At 33.9% G+C, this 26,282-nt stretch overlaps 1 protein-coding gene across 1 annotated transcript in view; it reads right to left on the bottom strand.

Annotated features, from left to right (window-relative positions):
* Nucleotides 1-26,282, bottom strand: part of SPATA16 (spermatogenesis associated 16) — a 209,288-nt gene that overhangs the window by 110,988 nt on the left and 72,018 nt on the right. The window contains exon 4 of the mRNA XM_019734941.2: nucleotides 16,891-16,980. Coding sequence (XP_019590500.2) covers nucleotides 16,891-16,980 — 90 coding nt within the window. The remainder of the gene's footprint in view (nucleotides 1-16,890; nucleotides 16,981-26,282) is intronic.

Genomic DNA, 26,282 nt, shown 5'->3' on the forward strand with positions numbered 1-26,282 from the left:
AACAAACATAACAAACAGGTATGTGTATATATTTTTTTTTAATTTATTTTGAAAGAATTTTAAATTCACAGAAAATTTGCAAAAATAGATCATTAATGTATAAGCTTCTCCTAGTTTTCTCTAATTTTGACAACTTATATATAACCATAGTACAATTAATAAAACTGGGAAATTAATATTAGCACATTACTATTAAGTAAATTACAGATTTTTTTAATGTTCACCATTTTTTTCCATAATGTCCTTTTTCTGTTCCAGGAACTCATGATAACATTTAGGTGTGTCTCTTTAGTGTCTCCAATTTTTGACATTTCCTCATTCTTTCCTTGTTATTCATGGCCTTGACACTTTTAATGAATACTGACTAGTTATTATGTAGACTATCTCTCAAGTTGAGCTTGTTTTCTTTCGACATTTTCTCCTGATTATATTGAAATGATTACTCTTAGGCAAGATACTATAGAAACAATGTGGTATCCTCACTGCATACTAACATAATGCCAATGTTTTATTACTGGTGATATTAACCTTAATCACTTGATTAAGGTTGTACTTGCTGTATTTTCATCATAAAGTTACCAGGTTTCCCTTTCCAATTGAAAAATATGTGGGGAAGATATTTTGAGATTATGCTGATATATTTCTCCTCAAAGTTTTGCCTACTGATTTTAGCATTTATTAATGGATTATTTTTTAAAATATATTTTAAAAGTTTTTCAATTTTTAAAATTAGTAAACTTTATTTTTCAGAACAGTTTTAGGTTTACACCAAAACTGAGCAGAAAGTAGGGAGATTTCCCATAAATTCTCTGTTACACAAATACACATTCCCCCACCATCAATATCCCACACCACATGGTATATGCGTATTTGTTATGATCAATTAATGAATCTATATTGGCCAATCGTTACCATTCAGTCTACATTAAGGTTAATTCTGGGTGTTGTGCATTGTATGGGTTTTGACAAATGTATAATGACACGTATCCACCATTGTAGTACCATAGAAAATAGTTTCACCACCCTAAAAATCCTTTGTGCTTTGCCTATTAATTTCTTCCTCCCCTCTACCCTCTGGCAATCACTTTTTTTGTTGTTGTTGTTACTTCCATGGTTTTCCCTTTTCCAGAATGTCATGCAGTTGGAATCATACATTCTGTAATCTTTTTAGATTGGCTTCTTTCACTTAGTAATATACATTTAAATTCTTTTCATGGCTTAATAGCTTATTTCTTTTTGGTGCTGTATAATATTCCTTTGTCTTGATGTACCACTGTTTATTTATCCATTCATCTACTGATGGACATCTTGGTTGCTTCCAAGTTTTAGCAATTATTAATAAAGCTGCTATAAACATTGTGTGCAGGTTTTTGTATGAACATAAGTTTTCAATTCATTTGGGTAAATACCAAGGTGTGTGATTGCTGGATCATATGGCAAGAGTATATTTAGTTTTGTAAGAAATTGCCAAACTGTTTTCCAAAGTGGCTGTACCATTTTGCATTCCAACCAGCCATAGATGGGAGCTCCTGTTGCTCCTCTCCAACATTTGTTGTTGTTAATGTGTTGGGTTTTGGCCATTTTAATAGGTACTTAGTGGTATATCATTGCTATTGTAATTTGTGGTTCCCTAATAATGTTGAACATTTTTTCATATGCTTGCTTGCCATGTGTATATCTTCTCTGTGGGGTGTTTGTTCAGGTCTTTTGATCTTTCTTTTTTTTTTTCATTCTGTATTTTTATTTTATTTTATTTTTTTTTATTAAATTTATTGGGGTGACAATTGTTAGTAAAATTACAGAGATTTCAGGTGTACAATTCTGTATTTCATTATCTATAAATACCATTGTGTGTTCATCACCCAGAGTCAGTTCTCCTTCCATCACCATTGATCATTTAAAAAATAAGGTTGTTCATATTTTTATTGTTGAGTTTTAAGAGTTTCTTGTGTAATTTGGATAATAGTCCTTTAACAGATGTGTTTTTTGCAATTATTTTCTCCCAGTCTGTGGCTTGTCTTCTCATTCTTTTCACAATGTTTTTACCAAGCAGAATTTTTAAATTTTATTGTAATCCAGTATATGAATTCTTTCTTTCATGGCTCATGCCTTTGGTGTTGTCTCTAAAAAGTCATCACCATACCTAACATCACCTATATTTTCTCCTATATTGTAGGAGTTCTATAGCTCTGCGGTTTATATTTAGGTCTATGATTCACTTTGAGTTAATCTTTTTGAAGATTTTAAGATCTGTGTCTAGATTCTTCTTCTTTTTTTTTTTTTTTAATGTGTTAAGGCTACTTGTTCCAGTACCACTGTTAAAGACTATCTTTACTCCATTGTATTGCCTTCTTGCCCCTTTTTAAATGATCAGTTGACTGTATTATGTGGGTCTATTTCCAGCCCTCTGTTCTGTTGCATTGATCTATTTGTCTATTCTTTCACCGATACCACACTGTTTTGATAACTGTAGCTTTATAGTAAGTCTTGAAGTCAGGTAATGTCAGTCCTCCAACTTTGTTCTTCTCCTTCAATATTGTGTTGGCTATTATGTGTCATTCACCTCTCTACATAAACTTTAGAATCATTTAGCCTATATCCACAAAATAACTTGCTGGGATTTTGACTGGAAATGAGTTGAACCTATAGATCAAGTAGGAAAGAACTGACATCTTGACAATATTGAGTCTTCCAATCCATGACCATAGAATCTCTTTTCATTTATTTAGTTCTTCTTTGATTTATCTCATAAGAGTTTTGTAGTTTCCCTCATATATATCTTGTACATATATTGTTAGATTTATACCTAAGCATTTCTGTTTTGGGGTGCTAATGTATATGGTAATGTGTTTTTAATTTTAAATTTCACTTCTTCATTGCTGGTGTATAGGAAAGCAATTGATTTTTGTATATTCATTGTGTATCTTGCAATCTTGCTACAATTGCATAATAGTTGCAAGACTTTTTTGGCCAGTTCTTTCAGATTTTCTACACAGATGATCAAATCATCTGCTAACAAGACAGTTTTATTTCTTTCTTCCCAATCTGTGTACCTATTATTTCCTTTTCTTATCTTATTGACTTAGCTAGGAGTTCCAGTATGATGTTGAAAAGGACTGGCAAGAGGGGACATTCTTGCCTTGTTCCTGATCTGAGTGGGGAAGATTTCAATTTCTCACCATTAAGTATGATGTCAGCTGTAGGTCTTTTGTACATGTTCTTAATCAATTTGAGGAAGTTCCTCTCTGTTCCTAGTTTGCTGAGAACTTATATCATGAGTGGTTGTTGGATTTTGTCAAATGCTTTTTCTGCATCTATTAATATGATCATGTCAGTTTTCTTCTTTAGCCTGTTGATGTGATGTGTTACACTAATTGATTTTCAAATGCTGAACCAGACTTGAATACTTAGGATAAATACCACTTGGTCATGATATTTACTTTTTAAAATAAATAATTAGATTCAATTTCTTAATACTTTACTTAGTATTTTGCATCTATGTTCATGAGAAATATTGGTCTGTAGTTTTATTTTCTTGTAATGTCTTTGAGTTATTTTGGGGTTAATGTAATGCTGGCTTCATAGAATGAGTTAGGAAATATTCTCTTTGGTGTGATATTTTGAGATTGTAGAGAATTTGGCATAATTTCTTCCTTAAGTGTTTGGCAGAATTCACCAGTAAACCCATCTGGGCCTAGTCCTTTCTGTCTTAGAAGATTGTTAAATATTGATTCAACTTATTTAACAGATACAGGCCTGATTTTCTATTCCTTCTTATGTGAGTTTCGGCAGATTGTGTCTTTCAAGAAATTGGTCCATTTCATCTAGGTTAACAATTTTCTGTGCATAAAGTTGTTCATAGTATTCCTTTAATATTCTTTTAATATCCATAGGATCTGTAGTGATGTTCTCTCTTCATTTCTGATAATAATAATTTGCGTCTTTGTTCTTCTTCTTTTATTTTCTTTTTCTTAGCCTGGCTAGAAGCTTTTCAATTTTATTGATCTTTTTAGTGAACCAGTTTTTGGTTTTGTTGATTTTCTCTATTAATCTCCTGTTTTAAATTTCATTGATTTTGGCTCTACTTTTTATTATATCTTTTCTTCCACTTACTTGGGATTTAATTTGCTCTTTTTTTTTTTTTTTAAAAAAGTATTTATTATTATTATTATTATTTTTATTTTTTTAATTTGGGCCATTGGTGTGATGGAATGGCTAAGGGAGATTGGAGTTCGGTATTTCCCTTCCCCCATGTGGAAGGCTAGAATGAGCTTGAGTTGGGTATTTCCTTTTCTTCAGGTATGTTAGGCTCTGGTAAAATAGTTTCTCTTGAGGACAAGCCTCCTTAAGAAGAATAGAATACTCTGGTATATTTCACCTTGGTTCCTTTTCTTCTCCTCTTGCTGGAAGCATGGAGATTTTCTTCCCATATTCACAGCAAGGGACTGATAGAATCCTGAAGGTAAAACTCACAAAAGTGTAGTGGTCTCCCTATGACAGGTTCCCCTAGGAAGTTTTAGCTCTCAGAGTTGTCCACATTGAACCTCCAGCAACTTGTTAATTACAGGTTAGATTTTTCCACCACAGCACTGATTCCTGCAGAGTTTTCTGATAAGAGGTTTGTTCTCCAGTAAGTTGCAATTCTCTGTATCTGTTTGTCTGCCTTTCCAATTTGGGGACAGTTGACTTGCCCTGTGACCTCATTTTTCTTATGGATCTAAGAAGAGTTGTTACTTTTTCAGTTTGGTCAGCTACTTACTTGTTAAGGTAGAGTGGTGACTTCTATGCTCCTTACATGTCAGACTCGAAACTGAAAGCCCACTTGTGTATTTTGCTTGTAGCATTTATTACTGTGGTGTTTGCTCATATTGATGTTCTCTCATTTATTCTCCATATATTTACTTATTCAATTATGTTTATACCAGTATAGACTCATAGATATGGATATTCGTTTAATTCTATGGGTTATAATTTGATACTATCGATATTTGTTTTGTTACTCATATTGTTTCAGCTTTGGTCATTAAGAGTACCCTCTGCTTGGCTCTTATGGCAAATGGACGTTTTAAAAAATGCATGCATATTGTCATATAAGTAAAACGGGTTTGGTAAGAAAGCACTGAAGCTGCTTTTTTTTTTCCCCCTCTGAGGATGTCTGTTAGTATTTATTGGTCTAGTAACACTCTTTTAACAGGAATATATACATATATATGTATGTATATATGTATCAGGAAAAGGAGACAAAGCTTGGGGTCTGAGCAGAGTAAAGATTGAATAGAAGCCCAACCACAAACTTTTTTTTTAAGAAATAACATGTTTAGTGAAAGAACTAGGAGGAATTCTTATAGAGAAATGTAGTGGAATTACATGGCAGTCTTGGCTTTGGATCCCGGTAGAGCACAAGAAAAAAATAAGAAAGTCTTCCTTGGGAATTTCTAACTAGAACTTACACTATCCTGATTTCGAATTCAAAGTCACACTTTTTCTACAATTTATGTGGAAGATCAAAAGGCTAAGAATAAACAAGACATTCCTGAAAAAAAGAATCAATTATACTATATATCAAGACATATTATAAAAGCATTCTATATAGAATAGTGTGGTTTTAGCAATGCGACAGATAGATATTTTTATAGATTTAAGACCAGAAATGAACATATTCATATGGAAAACTGATGTAGACAGAGACAACATTGAAGATCAATAGCGAAAGGATTTAATAAGGTGATGTCAAGATAGTTGGCTATCCATTGAAGGAAAAACATGACAATAGATTTCTATCTCATGCCTTCTGTAAAAATCAGTTATTACTGGGTCAAAACTTTAAAGTCAAAGGGAAACTTAAAAACTTTTGAAGACAATATAGAAGGCTGTCTTTTTTTTTTAAATTAAAGTTTATTGGGGTGACAATTGTTAGGAAAGATACACAAATTTCAGGTGTACAATTCTGTAATACATTATCTATATCTCACATTGTGTGTTCACCACCCAGAGTCAGTTCTCTTTCCATCACCACGTATTAGACCCCGTTTACCCTCTTCTAGAGCCCCCCTCTGCCCTTATCCTCTGGTAACCCCTAAACTCTTGTCTATGTCTATGAGCTTTTGTTCCTTTCTTTGTTTCTCTTGTTCTTTTGTTGTTTTCAGTTTTATATACCACACATCAGTGAAATCATACGGGTCTCAATTTTTTCTGTCTGACTTATTTTGCTCAGCATTATAATCTTAAGATCACCAGTCTGCATTCCCACCAACAGTGTATGAGGGTTTCTTTTTCTCCACAGCCTCTCCAACACTTGTCACTATTTGTCTTGTTGATGATAGCCATTCTGACTGGGGTGAGCTGATATCTCATTGTGGTTTTCATTTGCATTTCTCTGATGATTAGTGATGTTGAGCATTTTTTCATATTTCTATTGGCCATTTGTATGGCCTCTTTGGAGAAATGTCTCTTCAGGTCCTCTGCCCAGTTTTTAATTGGAATGTTTGTGTTTTTTGTTGTTGAGTTATATGAGTTCCTTTTATATTTTGGATATTAGCCTCTTATCGGAGGCACTGTTTGCAAAAATCTTCTCCCATTCAGTTGGTTGCTTCTTTATTTTGTCGAAGGTTTCTTTTGCTGTGCAGAAGCTTTTAAGTTTGATATAGTCATATTCATTTATTTTAGCTTTTGCTTCCCTTGCCTTTGGAGTCAAATTCATAAAATGCTCTTTGAACTCAAGGTCCATAAGTTTAGTACCTATGTTTTCTTCTATGCAGTTTATTGTTTCAGGTCTTATGCTTAGGTCTTTGATCCATTTCAAATTAATCATGGTATATGGTGACAGATAGCAGTCCAGTTTCATTCTTTTGCATGTGGCTTTCCAATTCTGCCAGCACCATTTATTGACGAGGCTGTCTTTTCTCCATTGTATGTTTTTTGCTAGAACGCTATCTTGATGAGCTTGGGATAGGAGATTTCTTAAAACTGAAACAATGTAAATCATAAAGGAATTTGACTACATTTAACTAAGCTAAAATAAAGAATTTAGGTATATTATTTATCAAAAGATACTATTAAGAGGGAAATTATATAAATCATAAACTAGAAGAAATTACTCTCAGCATGTATTATCAAAAATTATTACTTTGCAGAATATATAAAGATCCTGTGATTCAATGATAACAAGGGAAACAACCCAATAAAAATGAGCAAAATATAGATACACTAATACACATTTTACAAAAGAGGAAGTAAGATTGGCCAACAAGTATATTAAAGATGCACAGGCTCACTATTAAAAAGAAAATGAAAATGTAAACAATAAGGCAATACAGTTTCAAACGCACCCAAATGGCAAGTATGAAGTCTGACTCATACTTTCATGTATGAGTCAGGGTCATGACAATAAAATTAAGTTTGAATTCTAGATTTGCTATTTATCAGTGTTGTGATTTTTGACAAGTCGTTCAAACTCTCGCTTAAGTTTCCTCACCTACAATATGCAGATTATTACTTCTTTGTAGAGTTGTGAGGAACAATGATAATGCACAATAAGCATCTGCTGTAAAGTTTGGCAAAGAGCAGAGGGTCATATCTGATGGCTGATAAAATTAAGATAAATTTGAGTGGAGCTGAGGAATATGTTTATACCAAAGTTTCACTCAACAGAATTAATTTAATGTATTAGGGTTTTAAACATAATTCTTCAAAGTGTGCAACAGCAATAGTGGCAATAATTAACTGAGGGCTTACTATGTGCCAGCCACTTCGTTTACTGTTTTTCGTTCATTATTTCTTTTAATCCGTATGTTCACTTTGTAAAGTAGTGTTGTTATCTCCATTTTATGGTTGAGGAAATTGAAACTGAAAGAACTTATTTAATTAACTTGCCCAAGGTCCCATGAAGCTAGTCATTTGTAGTCTTGGGAATAGAACACAGGCCTTTCTGACTTGACTATAATTCTCTAGTGTAGATGATTCCTCTTTAGCAGACAGACACAGAAATAGAACTTTTGACTTACAAGCGATTTTTATAATTAGTGGCTCAAGATTAATTTATGTTCATAATAGTGTGATGAACCAATGCCAATATTCTTTAGAAAAAATGTTGAAGAATTTCAGAGTGTCAGGCAATGTGCTGTTAGGATTTCCAGTCTAATCTTTTGTCAGGGTATCGCTACTTTTGACAGAAGTAAGGAAAGGAATAAAAGGGAGAACTAGAGTCAAGACCAGGTTACCTGAACATCTGTCTTTCTCTATGTCTTTTGAAGCTCCACCGCCCATCCCAGGGGATTCCATACTCTAACTCCCTTCAGGAATAATTGGAATATCACCCATAATAAAACCTGATGCTAAAATTCATGATATATTCATACACAAAATTTTAAAAAAATCAAAATCTTGCCCCTTTCAACTGCTTAAACCAATGAAAACCTTGTCCTTCAATCCGTATATTAACACTGGACTTCCTCAAAACAGACATGCTGACTTTCAGAGTGAGACAAGATCCAATAATTCTCTGGTACAATCTTGTAGTGCAATACCTCAGGTAAATGATTGCTCGGCATATTTTGGTTTCAATTCTGAGAAACTCATTGTCTCTTATGGTAGCTTCATCTATCTTCAAAGAGCTGTACTTGTTAACAACAAAAACAATGATAATAGCTTTTTTTTTTTTGAGAGTTTATGATGCGCCAAGTACTGTGCTAAATGCACTACGTAAATTGTCTCATTTATCCTCATAATAACCTCTCTGACACAGGTGTTATTATTATCTCTAATTTACTGATTAAAAACATAGAGGTATTAATCCATTCATCATCATTTTAGCATCTGCAGACTAATCTCTAATTCACTTGGCAACATTTAGATATTAGGAAACAGCACTGAGCACTCAGAGTTAAACTTCAGCTCCTTTGGATTAGACTTTTTCCATGTTTAATTGGTTTTCTACATTCCATTATTGTAGAAAATATGGAATCACATAGACATCTGATTGAGTGGAAGAAGGGAAGGAAGAAAATATCTTTATTTCTTCACCCTTAAAACGTGACATCCAAGGACCTGACTGTTCTCTTTTATGCAGTCTTAACGGCTCCACCAACTTTTTAGAAAAGGTTAGATCCATAGCAAAGAAAAAATGTTTTTCTGTACTCTGTCATAAATTTTGTAGACCAATATTTGCAGAAGTGCACACAGTCCAAGAATTGTGCATTTCTAAACTATTTTAGAAATGTTTACAGGTAATGTAAATGCATAGTGTATCATTTCAAAGAGAATAAGGACAAAAATAATTATCATGATAAATATTAGCAAAGTGGAGGTATTCACAAAGCCAATCAATGTTTCTCTCTAATGAATTTTTAGATGTTCTTTTCAACAGACAGAGTTAAAATTTTTTTCTACATTTGTGTAAAATTCTGTATCTTTGCAAGAATTTACTTATAATTTGGATCATGTCCAAAAGGTTCAACTTTCCTAAGGCAACAGAATTACTTTTAAGCCACCTGATGTCATTGCAACTTCAAGATTAGTATATTTGTTATAAGATTAGATATTTATACACCTGCAATTTTAAATCCTTAAGACGTAAGAGATGGCTAGAAACTTGAAGCTTTAGTATATTTTATCCTTCACTTTTTTCCCTGAAATCACAAGCACTACAACTTACATAAATAAAAATCGGGTGAGTGGTAGACTTATAGTCAGATATTTAGCCTAAACCATGTGAAATGACTAAATGTGTCTTTATTAATGTCTGTTTTAGAAATCATACACTAAGAAGCAACCTTTTTACAACATTTAGGGTTCATACAGCTTTGTCATATCTAGAAAAAGGGATGGACACTTAATGACAGAACGATCATGTCTACCTCCCAACATGCAGCCATATGTTACACATGACTGACTAATGCCAGCCCACACTAAAGCTGTTCTGGCAATGGTGAACTGTCTCCAAGAAAGAGAAAGAAAGCCCTTGAGGCAGATGGCAAGTTTAAGAATAAAAATTAGGCTACAGTCTTCATTTATTCTGTTCATAGGCACCAATGAAAACTTAACCAAAAAAATCTGTGATGTATTTTTAGCATCTTGCATGGTGAGTGAATGGATTTTACACTTGCAGTTGAGTCAGAACTGAGTTAAAATAAACTCCCAACATTACTATCATCTCTTTAGAATCACTTGTCTTGACTCTACCTGTCAGTGTATTCTCCTTTCTTGCAAGATACATAATAATCTCATTTAAAATCATAGAGTTTCGTGGCATCAAAAATGCTGACACAGTTTCTTGCTGCTTGCTGTTGTAGTATTACTTGTGAGTGATTGCTTATCTACAGCAACACCACTGTTTTATGTTACCAGATTTCTGAACGAACACTACAATTTATTTTTGGATCACTCTTTTCTTTTGGCAGATTGTGATTTATGTATGCATTATTTCAAATTTGCACGGATAACTTTTGCAAGAAAACAACAAAACCAAACCCCCAAGGCTCCTGCTGGGTCTCAAGAAACCCCCATCTATTCCCACCCCTAACTTCTACTATCTGGCTTGTCAGTGATGGTAGCCATGAATTAGTGTATCTTAAAGTATGTGTTTTGATTTAGCTAAATAGAAATACTGCTTGGCACACCCCGCCCCCAACACACACGCCAAAAACAACTCTGGGATATTTTGATGCTCATGTACATCCTAGACCCTAAGTGTTCGTATTAATTCTCATTCAGAAATTGGTACTCTAACGTGTCATACTTTAGGCATGGCTGATTATTCATGTCTAAAAGAATCTGTTTTTCAAGGGATTTATTTATTGTTTGAGGTTTACATTGTACATTCATCCAGAGATTAGATTTCCAGAAAATTCAAATATCCCAAGTAGCCTCCAACTCAGAGGATCAAAAATAAAATAAAACCAAAGAAAATGTAATCACTGATATGTTGAATCAATGGCAATCACCAAGGAGGGCCACAGGCTTACAGACTAACTGAGATGCATTGAGAATGGTGTATTAAGGACCAGACGGAAGGGATGCTCACAAGGAAGGGAGACATTTTTGAGAAAAAGGTAAGAGCACAGAACAAGAAAAGAGGCAAGTGCAGAAGGGCAGAGAATGAGGATGAGAGTGGCAGGTACCCACATGGTAAAATAGGAATAAAGAAAAGACACTGTCAGAGATCGAGAATGAGAGAGGCAAAGGTGAGAATTAATTGGAGGGAGGAAATTCTTAATGTAGCAAAAAGCAGACTGATAAACTTGGTCACATCTTACCAATTTGCTTTTTTTTTAAATCCTGGAAGGCACAAGTCATATAATACACCTCCAAAATCCAGTGTGTCATTTAGTGTATTACTTTAAGAAGAGCAAATATAAAAAAAAATTAGATTGCATATTTTATTATTTAATCTATTTTCGCCACATTACGTACATTACATGACATTAAATAACATAGCAAAATAAAAATCAGAACAGACCAGATTTTCTGCAGATAGTTAATTAACTGAACCCATTGCACTCTGTAAAATACCATCTTTTTTTAATAGTGGACTGCTGGTTTTAGACTATAGTCTTTCCCCAAATGACCAGCACAAAATTCACATGGGAAAGGATGCTCTTGCTGGTAGGAGGAAGCTCAGCTTCTATCTGTAAAGGATTAAACTCTAGTATTCACTGAAAACTGAAAGACAGAATTTGATCCAAGCTTCAAATCGGATGCTGTGACCTACCCCACAGCCTTCTGTGGCCTCTAGGTCCATTCATAAGATAATGAGTTTGTCAAATGACCAATTCATCAAATTTGTAAATATATTTATTTCATAAAACTTAATTTATGGTAGCTCTTTAGAAAATTTTTAGCAATCCTACAGAGGAAGTTGAAGGGAGCAGGGCTCCAGGGTGCTGAGGCCTTTAATTTCTCTCTGTTCTTTGGTCTGCCCCTCTGTGGAATCCGCAGCCCAGATTGTGCCGTGACTAGCTTCAGGCACAAAACAAAGAGCTGTTAAAATAATCTCAGATATGAATTGTTGTAAATGCTATCAATAGCTAAAACATATCTTATTAAATAGGTAAATGTGTTCACGCTCCAAAAATTGGGGAATCCTAAAAATGATGATGTTAAAAGTAAAAAAAAAAAAAAAAAAAAGAAGTCACTTTTTAAAATATTAGCAAGAAATCAGTGTAAACTGAATTTGCTGAATATTTCATGAGGGATATGTACATAAGCAAATGTAGTCATATTAATTATTCAAGAAGATTATTTCTTACAATAAGTTTTTAGTAGTCTTTAAATTTGGTGAATTCTGTAAATTGGTCATTTGGCAAATAGATTCTTCAGTGAATTACATCTTCATGAATGGGACTACTTCAGCTTTCTTAAGATGAAAATCTGTTTAAAAACCTCAAAATAATTGCCAACTTTTAAAAGTCCAGAAATTTCATAGAATTATTATACTATCTTGTGACGACTCGAAGATCTGCAACACTGAACCTACATTCCTATACAGCTGCATTAGCTGGACTTGAATATGGACACTCCCTCTGGAAGGACCAGTGGTAGGGTGACAATATGGCCAGGGTGCTCATGACAGCCCTGGTTTATGGGCTGGTTTCCTGGTATAATTTTTAGTAGTGCCCACTTTCATTATCATAAGTGTCCAGTTTGGCAGATGAGTTATATGGTCACTTTACTTAGTGATCCCCAGTTCTCTCTATTTCATACGACACCTTTTATCTGATAATTGGCCTCCTTCACTCATCATCTGCCTGGGCTTTGTAAGCATGTGAGTGTGTTATTCTCGCTCTATTATCCCCTGTCTAGTTCATGTATGTAGAAATAGACAGCTAACTCTTCCTCCATGATGGATAAAAAGACTGTTGTGATTTACCCATTAGTGTTACCTTCTATTTGCTTCCTCTTGCACAGCATGGTCTTCCCTAAAGATTCTGTTCAATGTCATCTATTTTTTGCCTTAAGAATCTTCGCTGCAGGAGGCATGCCACTATCGCATAACTTTACTATACGCATACTCTCATATTTCTCCTTCAACAAATGTTGTACTAACAATTTCATGTAATATGTTCTTACTGATAAAGTGAAATGATTATTAACCACCAACTCCAAAACTAGTTGCTTTAATTTGCAAACCGCAGGCTGGTGCTTGGTACATGCCAAGTCTGCGCTGAACATTGAGCATACCGAGATGAAAGACATTGTGCTATTCAGGTTATCAAGAGTCACTAGTTCTCTTCACAAAATAGTCATGGCTTTTGTTTGTTTGTTTCACGTCTCTCTCACATCTTATATTTTTTTCTTGTCTTGACTTTCTTATGAGGGTAGTGCCAAATATTTGTGTGTGTGTGTGTGTGTGTGTGTGTGTGTGTGTGTGTGTGTGTGTAAATGGCAGTGTTGGGGGAGAAGGGACAGATTTGAGCAAAGACACTCTATTTCAACACATGTACTTTAATATGCATAGAAACAGAGAGATGTTAAAGAGCTAGGGTGCTTGCTATTTCAGATAAGGCCTCAAAGTTTTCTTGTTTCTTGGGTTTGGGGTTACAGCAATTTCAATTTAAGTTTGTGTTTTGAAAATGTGATTTTTTTGTTTTTAAATTTTATTTACATTCTATATCAGCAATATGCATGACAAATTAATTATTCCTTCATTATACAGAATTTTGAATTCTAAAAATATTGAAAATACAAATAAGTTTGGGGATTTTGCTAAATATTCTAGCTTTTGGTTTCACTGGGACTACAGAGAATTCAGTAGAGAATCTTACAAATATGAGTTAGGGAACAGAGTAAGAATATTCTCCTTGAGTTATTTCTCTGTTTGACCGATGGAATACAGGTCTTCTGTTTTAGAAGAAAGAAGCACATTACCTGGCTTTCTGCTCCCTGGACTCTCCCAGTGTTACAGATTTATATTTAGGCAAAGGTGAGAATGGGATGTCCACCCTGGAAGCTAAGCTTTAACTGGTGATTGCTGTGAAGGAGCAAAGCTTTGTATGACTATCAGAAGGTGAAGAGGTTACTGCAAGAAACTCCATAGGGGGCTGCATTCAGATATAGCCTATCCTGCCCCTTTTTGTTGCCTGGGGAGGTCTCAGCTGAGAGCTCAGGTGGAATCTAGGCTGAGTCTATGTGTAGCTGGGGCTAGGAACATTGGCTCATTGCCAAGGGCTGAGCTTGACAGAAGCTGGAGGTCACCCCAAAGGAAAATTGTTCATAAGGAGTCAGAACCCAGGAGCAAACAGAAAAGTAAGGTGGAGTCTGAAAGAAGATTCCATTAGGTGACTCGCAGTAAAAGCCATAGGTGGGTTTCAGAGACAGAGACTGGACGTACCATGCACAGATGTTGCTTCTGTGAAAAAATGTGATTTGATCACTTTAACCAGTGCCAGTTTTACCTCAACGGTGACTTAGCCTCCAAATAAGCCTATTGATCTTCAGTTGTGTGCTGTCTATATATTCTTGCTCTTTCTTCTGGTACAATGTCACCGAAAAGATATTGACACACAAAATAAAAGGACCTGCCCATTGCTGTACACCCAACCGGCGCTTTGCGTTCAGCCATAGGGAGAACCATTTCCTTTAGCCTCTCTGGTTGAGAATCTACACTTTTATGAGGCTGTCCTGGGAATCTTTTCTGGATTATTCATTAGGAATTCATTTTTGAGAAGAGCTAGTTAGGCTCCGAAAACCTTAGACAGACCAATTTCCAGGTACCGGTTATAAGTGCTCTAACTTGGATCAGATAGGACATGATCCATTTTACTAGGAATCATGGTTTAAGACCCCTTAAGTCACAGAAAAATGGCATACTTTTGTGTTTCGTAGGTGTTTTTCAATCTCAGAAACATGAGTACTTGGAATCCTAGAGGAAATAAGCTTGATGTGTTGGCTTTTCTAATGAGTTTTAATATAATGTGCTTGTAAGAGGCCTGAACCAAACTACCCAAATCTCCCAAGAAATTAATCGATAAACAAATGCTTTGTGTATTGATTTATATTTATTGTTTCACATTATAATTCTAATAGCTAAGAGACACTAAGATATTCATGTTCACAGTTCATAGCATGCTTTCCCTTGGGGGGAAAAGGATGACCAGCACTCTATATTGAGGGCTATAAAATTGTGTATTGAAGGTTTACTAAGGAAACCAAAATGAAAAACATTTGTATCTGAATGTAATTGTTTATCTGCTTCTCTGTTGGAAAGTCCACAACAGCATAAGCAACAATTACCAGGAGATTTCTCAGGGAGAATTGTGAGATCGGTCACCAAATGGTATTAAACAGATACGTATACTTATTTCACTGCAGGGATTGTCAAGGACAATGGCTATTCAGTACCAATTTTGCATGAGAAGTGCTAAGAAATTTCTAATTTTCAAATTCTCTTTGTTTATTTGTTTGTTTTACAAAGAGTTTTTCTCACCACTTTAACTCAAATTGGCTGGGCACAATTAAGTTATAATTAATGATAGGGCAGTAACTTGGCTCTCCTCCAAACCTAAAAGGGCTGGATTTGTAGCATTTGCCTATTTCCAGAGTGTAAATTCTCCTTAGATTGCTAGTGTCTCCTACAGCGTTCTAGAGTCTGTACAAGCTGACCCCAGCATACCAACAACAACTTTTACTCGTGGCATTCTAGTTCTGAAGTTGCATTTGCCTTCTCCTATTAGTCTTCTGATTAGATTATGAAGACACCACCCCTTGAGGAAAACTGTTCCATAGAAAACTGTAAAATTGATAAACTGATAAGAAGAAATGGATAAAGACCCATTTTAATTTTTGAAAGTGGACATTAGCACACAGGTAAATGATGTGTCGTATTGGTTGTTTGACTGCAAAGTGAGAGTAGTTGGGATTAATTCTGCCTTCCATATCCGGCATTTAATTGACTTCAGGTAGCCCCGATGACCATCTTACACAAACGGATTTCATGTCAACCTCATGGTATCGATTTTACGGAACCATTTTATTATCTACTTAAATTCCTTAAACTTCATTTTCCAAGAAAGTGTTATTTGTAAATGTTCTAGCAACAGTAGCCGCCTACAACCTAAGCCCCGCTCCTCCAGCCCATTTACTGTGGATTTCTCCACAGGAGTTGTGCTTGGATTAAATGTAGAAACCACCACACTTTCTTGCTAAATTCCTGGTGCGGTAAAGTGGATGAGTGAAAAACAGCATGTGTCTGGACATTGGGAGATGAGGAAAATTCTTTGAGAGAATTCATCAAAGATAAGAGAAGTCAGATATGATGAACTTGACACAAGCAGAAAAAAAGCCTCAGTTGTCACATGTAGGAAGGAATTCTGAACATAGCATTGAGGGTGTTGCACAATTCTTGCAGTTCTTTGTGGTAAGTCTAGGTTCTGGGGATGAGAATATTAAGAGCTATCTCACTACGTTTTTATGAAACATATTTGGATGCAAGAAGCAATACTTCAGGACACCTCTAACAACCCTGAGAGTTATAACTGATGCCATCTCCTCTTGAAATGGGCTTCTGGGGTCCTTTTTATGGGGTTGGATTTCATGTCCAGAACTCAAGAAAGTGATAGCCACAGAATTGTGTCATTACAACTAGGACCAGGAATGTACTTGAGAGCAGGAGGTCAAGTTCATTTCTAATCTTCCGTGGAAGTTTTCCCATCGTTGTTAGTGAGCTCATGGCTGGAAGTTTGAATTTTACTAAGAGCTATGAACACAGAATAGCTTTAATTAAAGAAAAAGAAAAAGATAGTCAATAACTGTTGGTTTGACGTTTATAAAACAATAATTCTGGTAAAATCATATTCCATGAGAGAAATGGAAAGTTCTATTATGCTATTACCAGAAGCTGAGAATAAAATTAATTTAACTTGAAATAAATCTTCACAAAAGTTATAACAAACATACCGGGCAGCTTCTGAATATCTCTCCAGACATCTAAACACTGTTGCCTGACGAAGATGATTTCGAAAATAGGCTGGGTTTAAAACAATGCTCCTGTAAAAACATAAAAGAAACACAAATGTTATTAGGTTTTTAAAAGACAATTACCAGCAGTGTATAGGAATGAAATAACATGCATCCAATTTTATCTATTATATATTTTAAAAGATACTGAATGAAGCCCTTTTCTTCCTGTAATTGTCAGTGAAAACAAATAAACAAGGATTATTGGAAAGATAATTAAGTTTTCATTATAAAAGCAATTTTATTTATAGCACTGAAGATCTTTTATAGATATGACAATGACAAAGAAGTTGATTCCAAGTTATATTACATATAAGACATGATGTTATTTTATTTGCTTAGGTTAATTAATCAGGCAAAAAAAAATCACAGATTATTTATGGTGTGTCTACCTATAACGAAGGAGAAGGTTGTTAGCTGCTGAAGTTCAGTTAAAAGAAAGGAACTACACTTTGAGTGACATGCTAATTTGCAATCCATAATTAGTTTCTGTGTCTTCTCCCAACTGGACGATGTAGTGGAAAGGAAGGAGTGTTATACTGTTATTTAAGGACTCTGATCTTGACCTTGCCACTTTTGGTAAGGCCCTTATTCACTTTGGGTTTCCATTTTCTCTTGAAACAACAAGGCTTGACTTGTGGATAAAATGATCTGTCTATCCTTACTTGCTGATTCCTCCATCATTTTCATAGTGTTCTGGAGCCTCAATCTAAGCCCAGGTGAGATGATGATCACGCCCCAGCTGCCTTCTTCCCTGGAAGATAAACTGGTAGACATTTTTCTTCCTTGCTTCACTGAGAGCAAGGCTCTGTTCAAGGCATTTGATATAATGAGGTGAACTAGACAGATGTAGTCTATGGCCCATCACTGAAAGAGGAGACAGCCATTAGTGAAAGTTTGAAATGTAGCTTATATTAACAGTGTGTGCTGTGTTATCGATGTGAGATACAAAATGTTACAGAACCAATGCAGTATTATTAAGCAAAACTTGTGAGCTTGTTTTTACAAGTTGATGATAATCGCTTGGAATTAGTTCATTATTGACGTAAGTGGTTCTTAATCTTTTTTGAGAGATTCACAGAGCTTTTTGAGAGTCAGATGAAAGCTACAGACTTCTGTCCAGAATAATGTACAAAAACAATTGCCCAAATTTAGGGAATTCATATGACCTGTAAGCCTTTTCATGAACTCCAGATTTTAAAAAATCATGCAGGCAAAAATAGTTCCATTCCCAGAAATAATGCTATGAAAAGAATGAAGTAGAAAAGAAACATCAATCAGACCCATGTAAAATTATAGTTATATGATTATATAAAATTATATGATGAGATAGATTGATTAAATAACTTAGCTCATTTTAAGCACAAGTGAAAAGAAATCGGAGCAGTTAAGTGACCTTTCCAAAATCTTACACAATTAATCAGTTGAAGAATTTCAAGGTCGTTGTGTTTGCCATCTCTAGCCATAGCACTTTGTATTATACCTTCCTGCCTCTCCTATGCTGATTTCTGAATTAGATGGGCCTGAGTTAGTAATGTTTTCTTGTAGTCTATGACTAACAACTTGTACAAATAAATATATCAATCCTCTAAGAATTGGTGTATTTTTTATTAAAATGTTGGAAATTTAAAAAACTATTGTATGAGTTTATTCCATGTCAATAGTGAACTACTAATTCCATGACTAATACTGTATATTAATTCAGAAAAAGAATGTTTACAAAGCATGTTTGTATATTTTTATCCCTGTAAAAATAGTCTTGTAAAAGTAGATCTGAGTGAATAAGAACAGAATTGGTCTAGTGGCCTGGGTTTTTCCAAGCCTAACCAGAATATTTTCTTTCACATAAAAGGTAATTCTTCCCTCTTACTTTGGAATCATTCATTCACTTAAGCATCTACAAATGTGATGGGACAAAATTCATACTGAATGCATGTTTCTAGCCTTCGACATCTCTTGGCCGTGATGTAGTATTCTGGCTTTGCTAAGCTGTTCTCCAAGAATCTCGCTCTGCCAAAGTTCTTTTTCTCAAAATAGATTATACTGGGGAGAAGGATGGGGAGTGGTAGGCAGGAGTAGCAGTGAGGGAAGGGTTTAGTAAAAGAGAGGGAGGAGGAGGAGGAAAAGTCATTAAAGTGGCTTTTGATGTAGATGGAGGAGGAGATTTTTGTGGGTCGTGAGGGTTGGTGAGGTATACACTGTTTCAGTGTGATTTTATAAAAAAGGATAGATTTTTAAAAAATTGCTTGTAAACACAAGGCCTTTGTATGGTGTTGAAGAAATATAAACAGAGGACATGAGTTTAGAAATCACTATTGCTGACTGGGCTAGGTTCTTTTAATTATAACACCACTCTACACTGAACCACATGAGTCACAGCTTTGTAAAAGGGACCCAAGGAAGACCTAGACCCAGTCTACCCTGAGAGGTGGAGGCAATTAAAAAAGTATGTTAGAAATTTGGGGTGAAATGTGTCTGACAATTTATTATTTTTGACTTTGTTATAATTATCACAGCATTCACTGTGTGTTTATAATATGCCTTGTTAGATATTTGGCAAGGAAATGCTAGTGGTGACTGTGAAGCCTAGTTTTTACATTTTTATTAATTTATTTGATGCTTTCTAAAATTTACATATGTACAACTTGTAGAGAAAATGTTCATTTAGCCTTTAAAAAATTCTTTGTCATTTATCATTTGATGCCATTTGGAGAGCTGTGGGAGGCTACCTACAACCAAAATGGATAATCTGACTGGGACTGTAATGAAAACAAAAACAAAACCAAAACCAAAAAACCTACAATTATAATCAGAGAGAGAAGATCCCTGTGCTGATTGGTCTGATTTTATCATAGAGGAAATAACTGATTTAGCTATGCTGCTAGGGCTTTTGGTAACAAACAAGAATCATGTTAGAGAAAATAACTAAATTATAGAAGTCACTGAAATTTTGCCAGAAGAATTGAGATAGTGTTAGTTGTTACAGGCTATGATTGCTGCCTCGATTGATTAACACTATTTTAAGATAATGTAAAATAATAAATATTGTAATAGATAAAAGTTTCTTTTCTTTAAAATATATTTTTTTTAATTTTTCAACTATAGTTGACATACAGTTGACAATATTATATTCGTTTCAGGCATGCGGCACAGTGGTTAGACATTTATATAACTTATGAAGTGATCCTTCTTATAACTCTTAGTACCCACCTGACACTATACGTACTCCTAGTTATTACCATATTGTTGGCTATATTCCCTATGTTGTACTTTACAACTTCATATGTATTTTGTAATAGCCAATTTGCACTTCTTAATCCATTCACCTTTTTCACCCAGACCCCCAATCACCCTCCCACGTGGCAAAAGTTTATTTTCTTTATCAATTTGGTCCCTGTGGTGTACATGTTATGCTTTTTATTATTTCTACTTGTGAATGTCTTAAAATTCATCTTTTATGTTAAAGTTCACATAATTTGATGTCTGTATGCATGCATGGATATGCACTTGTTTTAAGTCCTAAGGTCATAATGTTGTGAAGCCAAAATATGTCTATTTTGGTGGTTATTTGAGGTGTCTCAGTTCAGTTGTTAAATAATATATTCTTCTCTTAGTGATTTGATTTACCACTTTTATTATATACAAAGTTCATATGCATACTTGGATTGATGGCTGGACTTTGTACTCCACGCTTTGAATCTGTCTGTTTCTGCGACAGAAACAAATTGTTTTGATTATTGTCATTTTAAAATACACCTTAATTTCTGGAAGGAAAAGAACTGCCTAATGTCCTCTTTGTGAAAATATTTATCATCTAATATGGCTTATCTATTCTTGCTGATGAACTTTATAATCTTCATTTTTTTAAAGCTGCAAAAAACAGAAACTTAGTGGTTTTCATTGGTGTCAAAATATAGGCATTAGATTCATTTTAGGAAGAAGAGATATTTTTATACTCTTCCTATCCAGGAATGTGACATTCCTCTTCTTAATGCCAGTATTTTTTATGCCTCCTAGTAATATTTTTCCTGTTAATTCTTAAATTTTAAAATTATATGTGAGAATGTAGATTTTACATGTATATGTATATACACCTGGATGCTCATTAGAAATGTAAATATTGGTTCCCCATCAGAAACCTACTGAATCTGCATTTTAACAAGAACTTCTGGTAATTTGTATGTACATTAAAGTTTGAAAAAACTATCTATATGCATAATAAGAATGAGATTTTCTTCATTCTATTTCCTAACTTATTGTTAACAGATGTGTACTTCAAAAATATTTATTTTTCATCCTTATGACTTAATATTGTAAGAATTTCGTTTTATTTATATCATCTGCAAATAATTATGTTGGTATGGCTTTTCAATATTTACATTTTTTTTCTCTTACTGAATAGGCTAAAATTTTTTGAAAAGTAATTTAAATAAAGTAGGCTGTCTAGGAATGTTTCAATATTTCACTGATAATTTTGACTACAAATTGACTTGAGAAAAATTTATTATTTTCCAAGAATTAATATCAGAAATAAATCTTGAAGTTTTCAAATACCCTTTATATCTATCAATATAATCTTATGGACTGTGTCTTTTAGGAATAATTTGAATTGATTACTGATTTAAAAAAAACATTAAAATTAATAAAAAGAATATTGAAGTTAAGGATTAAGAAAGTGAATAATAAAACTACATCCAGGACAAAAGTGAACAAACATAAATTTAAATTTTTTATTATACTGTGATTTTTATAAAATATTATGGAAGAATTGAGTTGCCAGAGACTTTGTATTTTTTTATTTTTTCAACCAAACTAATCTATTCATTCTATTTAGCTACTCATTCTATTGTTCTTTTTGTCTTTCAATTCATTCATTTCTACTTTTATATTTGTTAATCCATTTTTGTTCTCTTTGGATTTTATTTTATTATTTTTCTTCTTTCTGACTTACTATTCAATCCATTTATGTTTCTTTCTAAGTAAACAAAACATTTAAAGCTATGAATTTTTAAAACTCAGCTTTGACAGAATCCTTAAGAATGATAGAGTATGTTTTGTTCTCATAACATTTCCCCTAGTCTCTAATTACAGATTTTCATTCCTCTTTGACTGAAAATTTATTTAGGACAACACTGCTCAAATTCTAGAGGATAGTTTTTCTTATTATAGCTTTTATTGTAAATTTTTTATTTTACTACAATCTAAATAGAGAATATATCTTGTGTGTTCCTGCTTTTCGGATGAATCAAGAATAATAATGGAGTGTTGGAAATATTTTAATGGCATGCGAAAAAATAATATATTCCTCATTTGTAAGGTATTGTTAGTTAGAAACCACTGAAAGTGAACTTAATAAGATTTTCAATCTAAATAAAAACTTCTAGATAGATATGTTTTTTTCACTCAAGTTCCTTGGGAGACTTGAGTTTTCTAGACTTAAATTTTAATGATAATTATTACCATTTCGAAATTCAGTTTGTTTTTAAAGGAAATATTGATTTCATGTTCTTTGTTCTCATCTTTATATTTATTCTCTAATTTTTAGAAAATAAACTTATTTTAATACTTGTATTTAATTCAGTTCTATTGAGGTATTCACCTTTTTAAAGTGTACAGTTTGTTGTGTTTTGACACATTTATAAGTATCACTACAATAAGAATATACAATATTGTCAACCACACCAAAAAGTGGCGATGGAGGCACAAGAGTTTCCTACCTATTACCTCAAAGAGAGATGTGTTTTGTTTCTAATTCTCCACCAGAAGCCATGGATTTTTGCTTGGACTCTGTGAATAAGAATGTTTCTATCATTCCTTCAGGGGCTTAAGGTTTTAGCTCTACATGAGATTAGAGATCAAGGAACCAATTTCTTATTTGGGCAATAATGCTTAAATTCAGTGTCCTTTACCTTGCTTGGTCATTAACAAAGTAAATTAGCATTGTCATCCTCCTGAATGACAGTCACCTTATTCTCCTATAAAAGTGCTGACATGTTGTTTTAGAAATTGTTGGTAGATGTAGATAATGCCAGGAATGTTACCAAAGATGGTAACATTTATGGGGGATAATGGCATCATTTAGTAGATTATAAGTAGTTGAAAAATTGATCAATACTGTTGGGGTATAGTCTAGATTATTATGAAAGAAGAAATTTAATGGCTCATCCTTAGCCCTTTTTATGGATAATATATCCATTAGTGACTAAGATTAAGAGATTGAAAGGATGCCTATGAAATTTTCAGATGGCATATATTTTACTTAACAAGGAACTAGTATTACTGATGATAGAAGCTAAATTCAAAATGATTTGGACTGGTTAAAAATAAAAACTTTATCTTACAAATTTAAAAAATCAGTTTTACAGATATAATCACAGTTTGAGTGTGACCACATGGAAAAGTCTGAATATTTAAACTAGTCACAAGCTAAATATGACAAGACAATATGATAGAGCTACAAAAACTGTACATAAAATTTTACATTAAATCCATCAAAGGTACTGTGTACAAATAATATATGATATTTTCACTGAATTGTGCCTTAGCCATACAGTTTCTTAAATCCTTCTATAGTTCAGAGTATTTGTGAAAATCATCATAATATTGGAATGCGTCTAGCATGTCCAATGGGTCTGAAGAACAGTGTGTGAAGAGTATGGAATGAAAATGATATGTTTAGAGAGTTAAAAAAGATTAGTGGAGACTAAGTAAATATTTTCAAATACAAAGACCTACATGTGGAAAACACAATAATTATTCTACATAATACCAGATGAGTACAGGCAAAAACCAGTATTATAAAGTTATAAGTAGTTTCATTCATCATAAGGAGAAACTTATCAGCCAATGATGCAACACGTTTTGAAGAGAGTTTCTATTACTGGAATCATTTAAGTGATATTTAGAATGCTTTCTGTCAGGATGTACAGAAGAAATTCTTTACTGAGTGGGAGATTAGACTAAATGACTTTCAACTATATTCATGAAAGTCCCTTATAATACATTGTTGAGCACTGTGAAGGGTCTGAGTTTTTCCCTACTTGCTAGTTGACAATTTAGCATGACATAGTTTCATGGATGCTGGTAGAAGACATGAACCTCCAGGGCCAGAGACAAAGTAGGGTTTCTTACTCACAGCTATAGCAGTAGCCAGTGTATCAGTCTTTTGTTGTACTGCTACAATTCCCAGATGGCAATGCAAAGAAGGCCAGGTGACACGTTCACATGAAGCAGGTTGCATTACAGGAGAGGAATGCTGAGCTTAGGGAATGTAAATCTTTTACAGTGGGCTGTAAGCATGCCTGTCCTTAGCTCTAGAGGCTGACATTGACTCCATCTGTATGGCTATAAGTAGACTTGCCTTATCTTCCAAAGCTGTTTACCCCACAATCTTTGAAAAGATACTCTGGATCAAAGGCCAGCCAGTGCCTTTTTCAAAGGACATGCAAAAATGCAGGAAAGCCATAGAGAATTGTCTCCCTACATAGATAACTCTTGTTCAGATATGCAAATACTTTGTTCTGTCCATGCCATTAAGAAATGAAAACAGGTTCATAACAAGGTACAAAATTTAAAATATCATAGGAAAAGGACAAAATACCTAATATTGCAAAGTGAGTGACTATATCAATATCTATTTATATTTGGTTCTAGAAGAGTTTAAGGCAGCCTATCAAATACTTATGAGGCTAAATTAAAATAAAAATAGCTCACAGGCAACAAAAGAAAAAATAGATAAATTGGACTATATCAAAATTAAAAATTTTTGTGTGTCAAAGGACACTATCAACAGAATGAAAAGGCAATGGGAGAAAATATTTGCAAATCATGTATCTGATAAGAGATTAATATCCATAAGATATAAGGAGCTCCTACAACTCAACAATAAAAAAACAAAACAAAACAAAAAACCTCAATTAAAAAACAGGCTCAGAACTAGAACAGACATTTCGCCAATGACAAATAAGCACATAGAAGATGCTCAATATCACTGATCATTAAGGAAAAGCAAATCAAAACCACAGTGAGGTACCACCTCACAATCATTAGAATAATTACTATCAGAAAATAACCAGTGTTGGCAAAGATGTAGAGAAATTGAAACACTTGTGCATGGTTTACAGGAATGTAAACTGGTGCAGCTGCTATGGAAAACACTATGGCAATTCCTCCAAAAATGAAAAATAGAATTACAATATGATTCATCAATTTCACTTTTGTGTATATGCCCAAGAGAACTGAAAGCAGGGTTTTGAAGATGTACCCCCATGTTCATAGCAACAGTATTCACAATAGCCAAAAGATAGAAGCAAGCAACACAAGTGTCCAGCAACAGTTGAGTGGATAAACACAATGTGACATATACATACAATGGAATATCATCAGTCTTAGAAAAAGAAGAAAATTTTGATACATGCTATGACATGGATGAATCTTCAGAACAGTATGCTAAGTTTAATAAGCCAATCACAAAAGGACAAATACTGAATGATTCCACTTATATGAAGTACCAAGGGTAGATCAATTCATAAAAGGAGAAAGTAGAGTGCTAGTTGCCAGTGGCTGGGATGAGAGGGGAATGGAAAGTTGTTTAATGGTATAGAGTTTTAGTTCTGCATGATGAAAAAAGTTCTGGAGATTGATTGTACTACAATGTGAATGTACTTAACATTACTGAACTGTACATTTAAAGTATGAGTAAGATGGTAAATTTTATGATATGTTGTCTTATCATAATTAAAAAGAAAACAAAACATAACTGAAGGAGGAAAGCAAGATTAAAAGTAGGAGAGTTGAGATGAAGCCTGGATGAGATTAGTACACAAAACATATGTCATAAGATCCTAAGAGTTTGGTTGAAAAAGTGACTACACATTTTTTTCTAGGTTTGCTGGTAGTTAATGGAAAGAGGGTCATGTAATTTGTTTTAAACAAGCCAGTTGCTCAATTCAAATATTTTTTATAGTATAATCAGAAAGATCACCTTATCCAAAGATGCCCTATAATGTAGCAATCTGTGTGTCCTCAGTAACAGATTTACAGAAATATCAGTAAGTGTTCCATATGGTTGCTTCTTAGAGCTTCTTTCAGCATGGGTTGTTGGCATAATACTAAATCTCAATTTGGTAACCTAAATTCCAGGGTAGGTGGAAAGAAAGGGAGTGTAAAGGAAACTTATGCAGAAGTGCCATCACCACACAAAGAGTTCGTGAAATCTTAGCGATTGTGTCTTATTTCATTACATAGTTCACTTCAAAAGATTGATGATTAGAATTAAAAGCTCAAATAAAGTATAACAGTCCTCAACTCATTGAGAAGAACTGAGAAATCCA

The sequence above is a fragment of the Rhinolophus sinicus genome, linkage group LG01, assembly GCF_036562045.2.
Source record: "Rhinolophus sinicus isolate RSC01 linkage group LG01, ASM3656204v1, whole genome shotgun sequence".
NCBI lineage: Eukaryota > Metazoa > Chordata > Mammalia > Chiroptera > Rhinolophidae > Rhinolophus > Rhinolophus sinicus.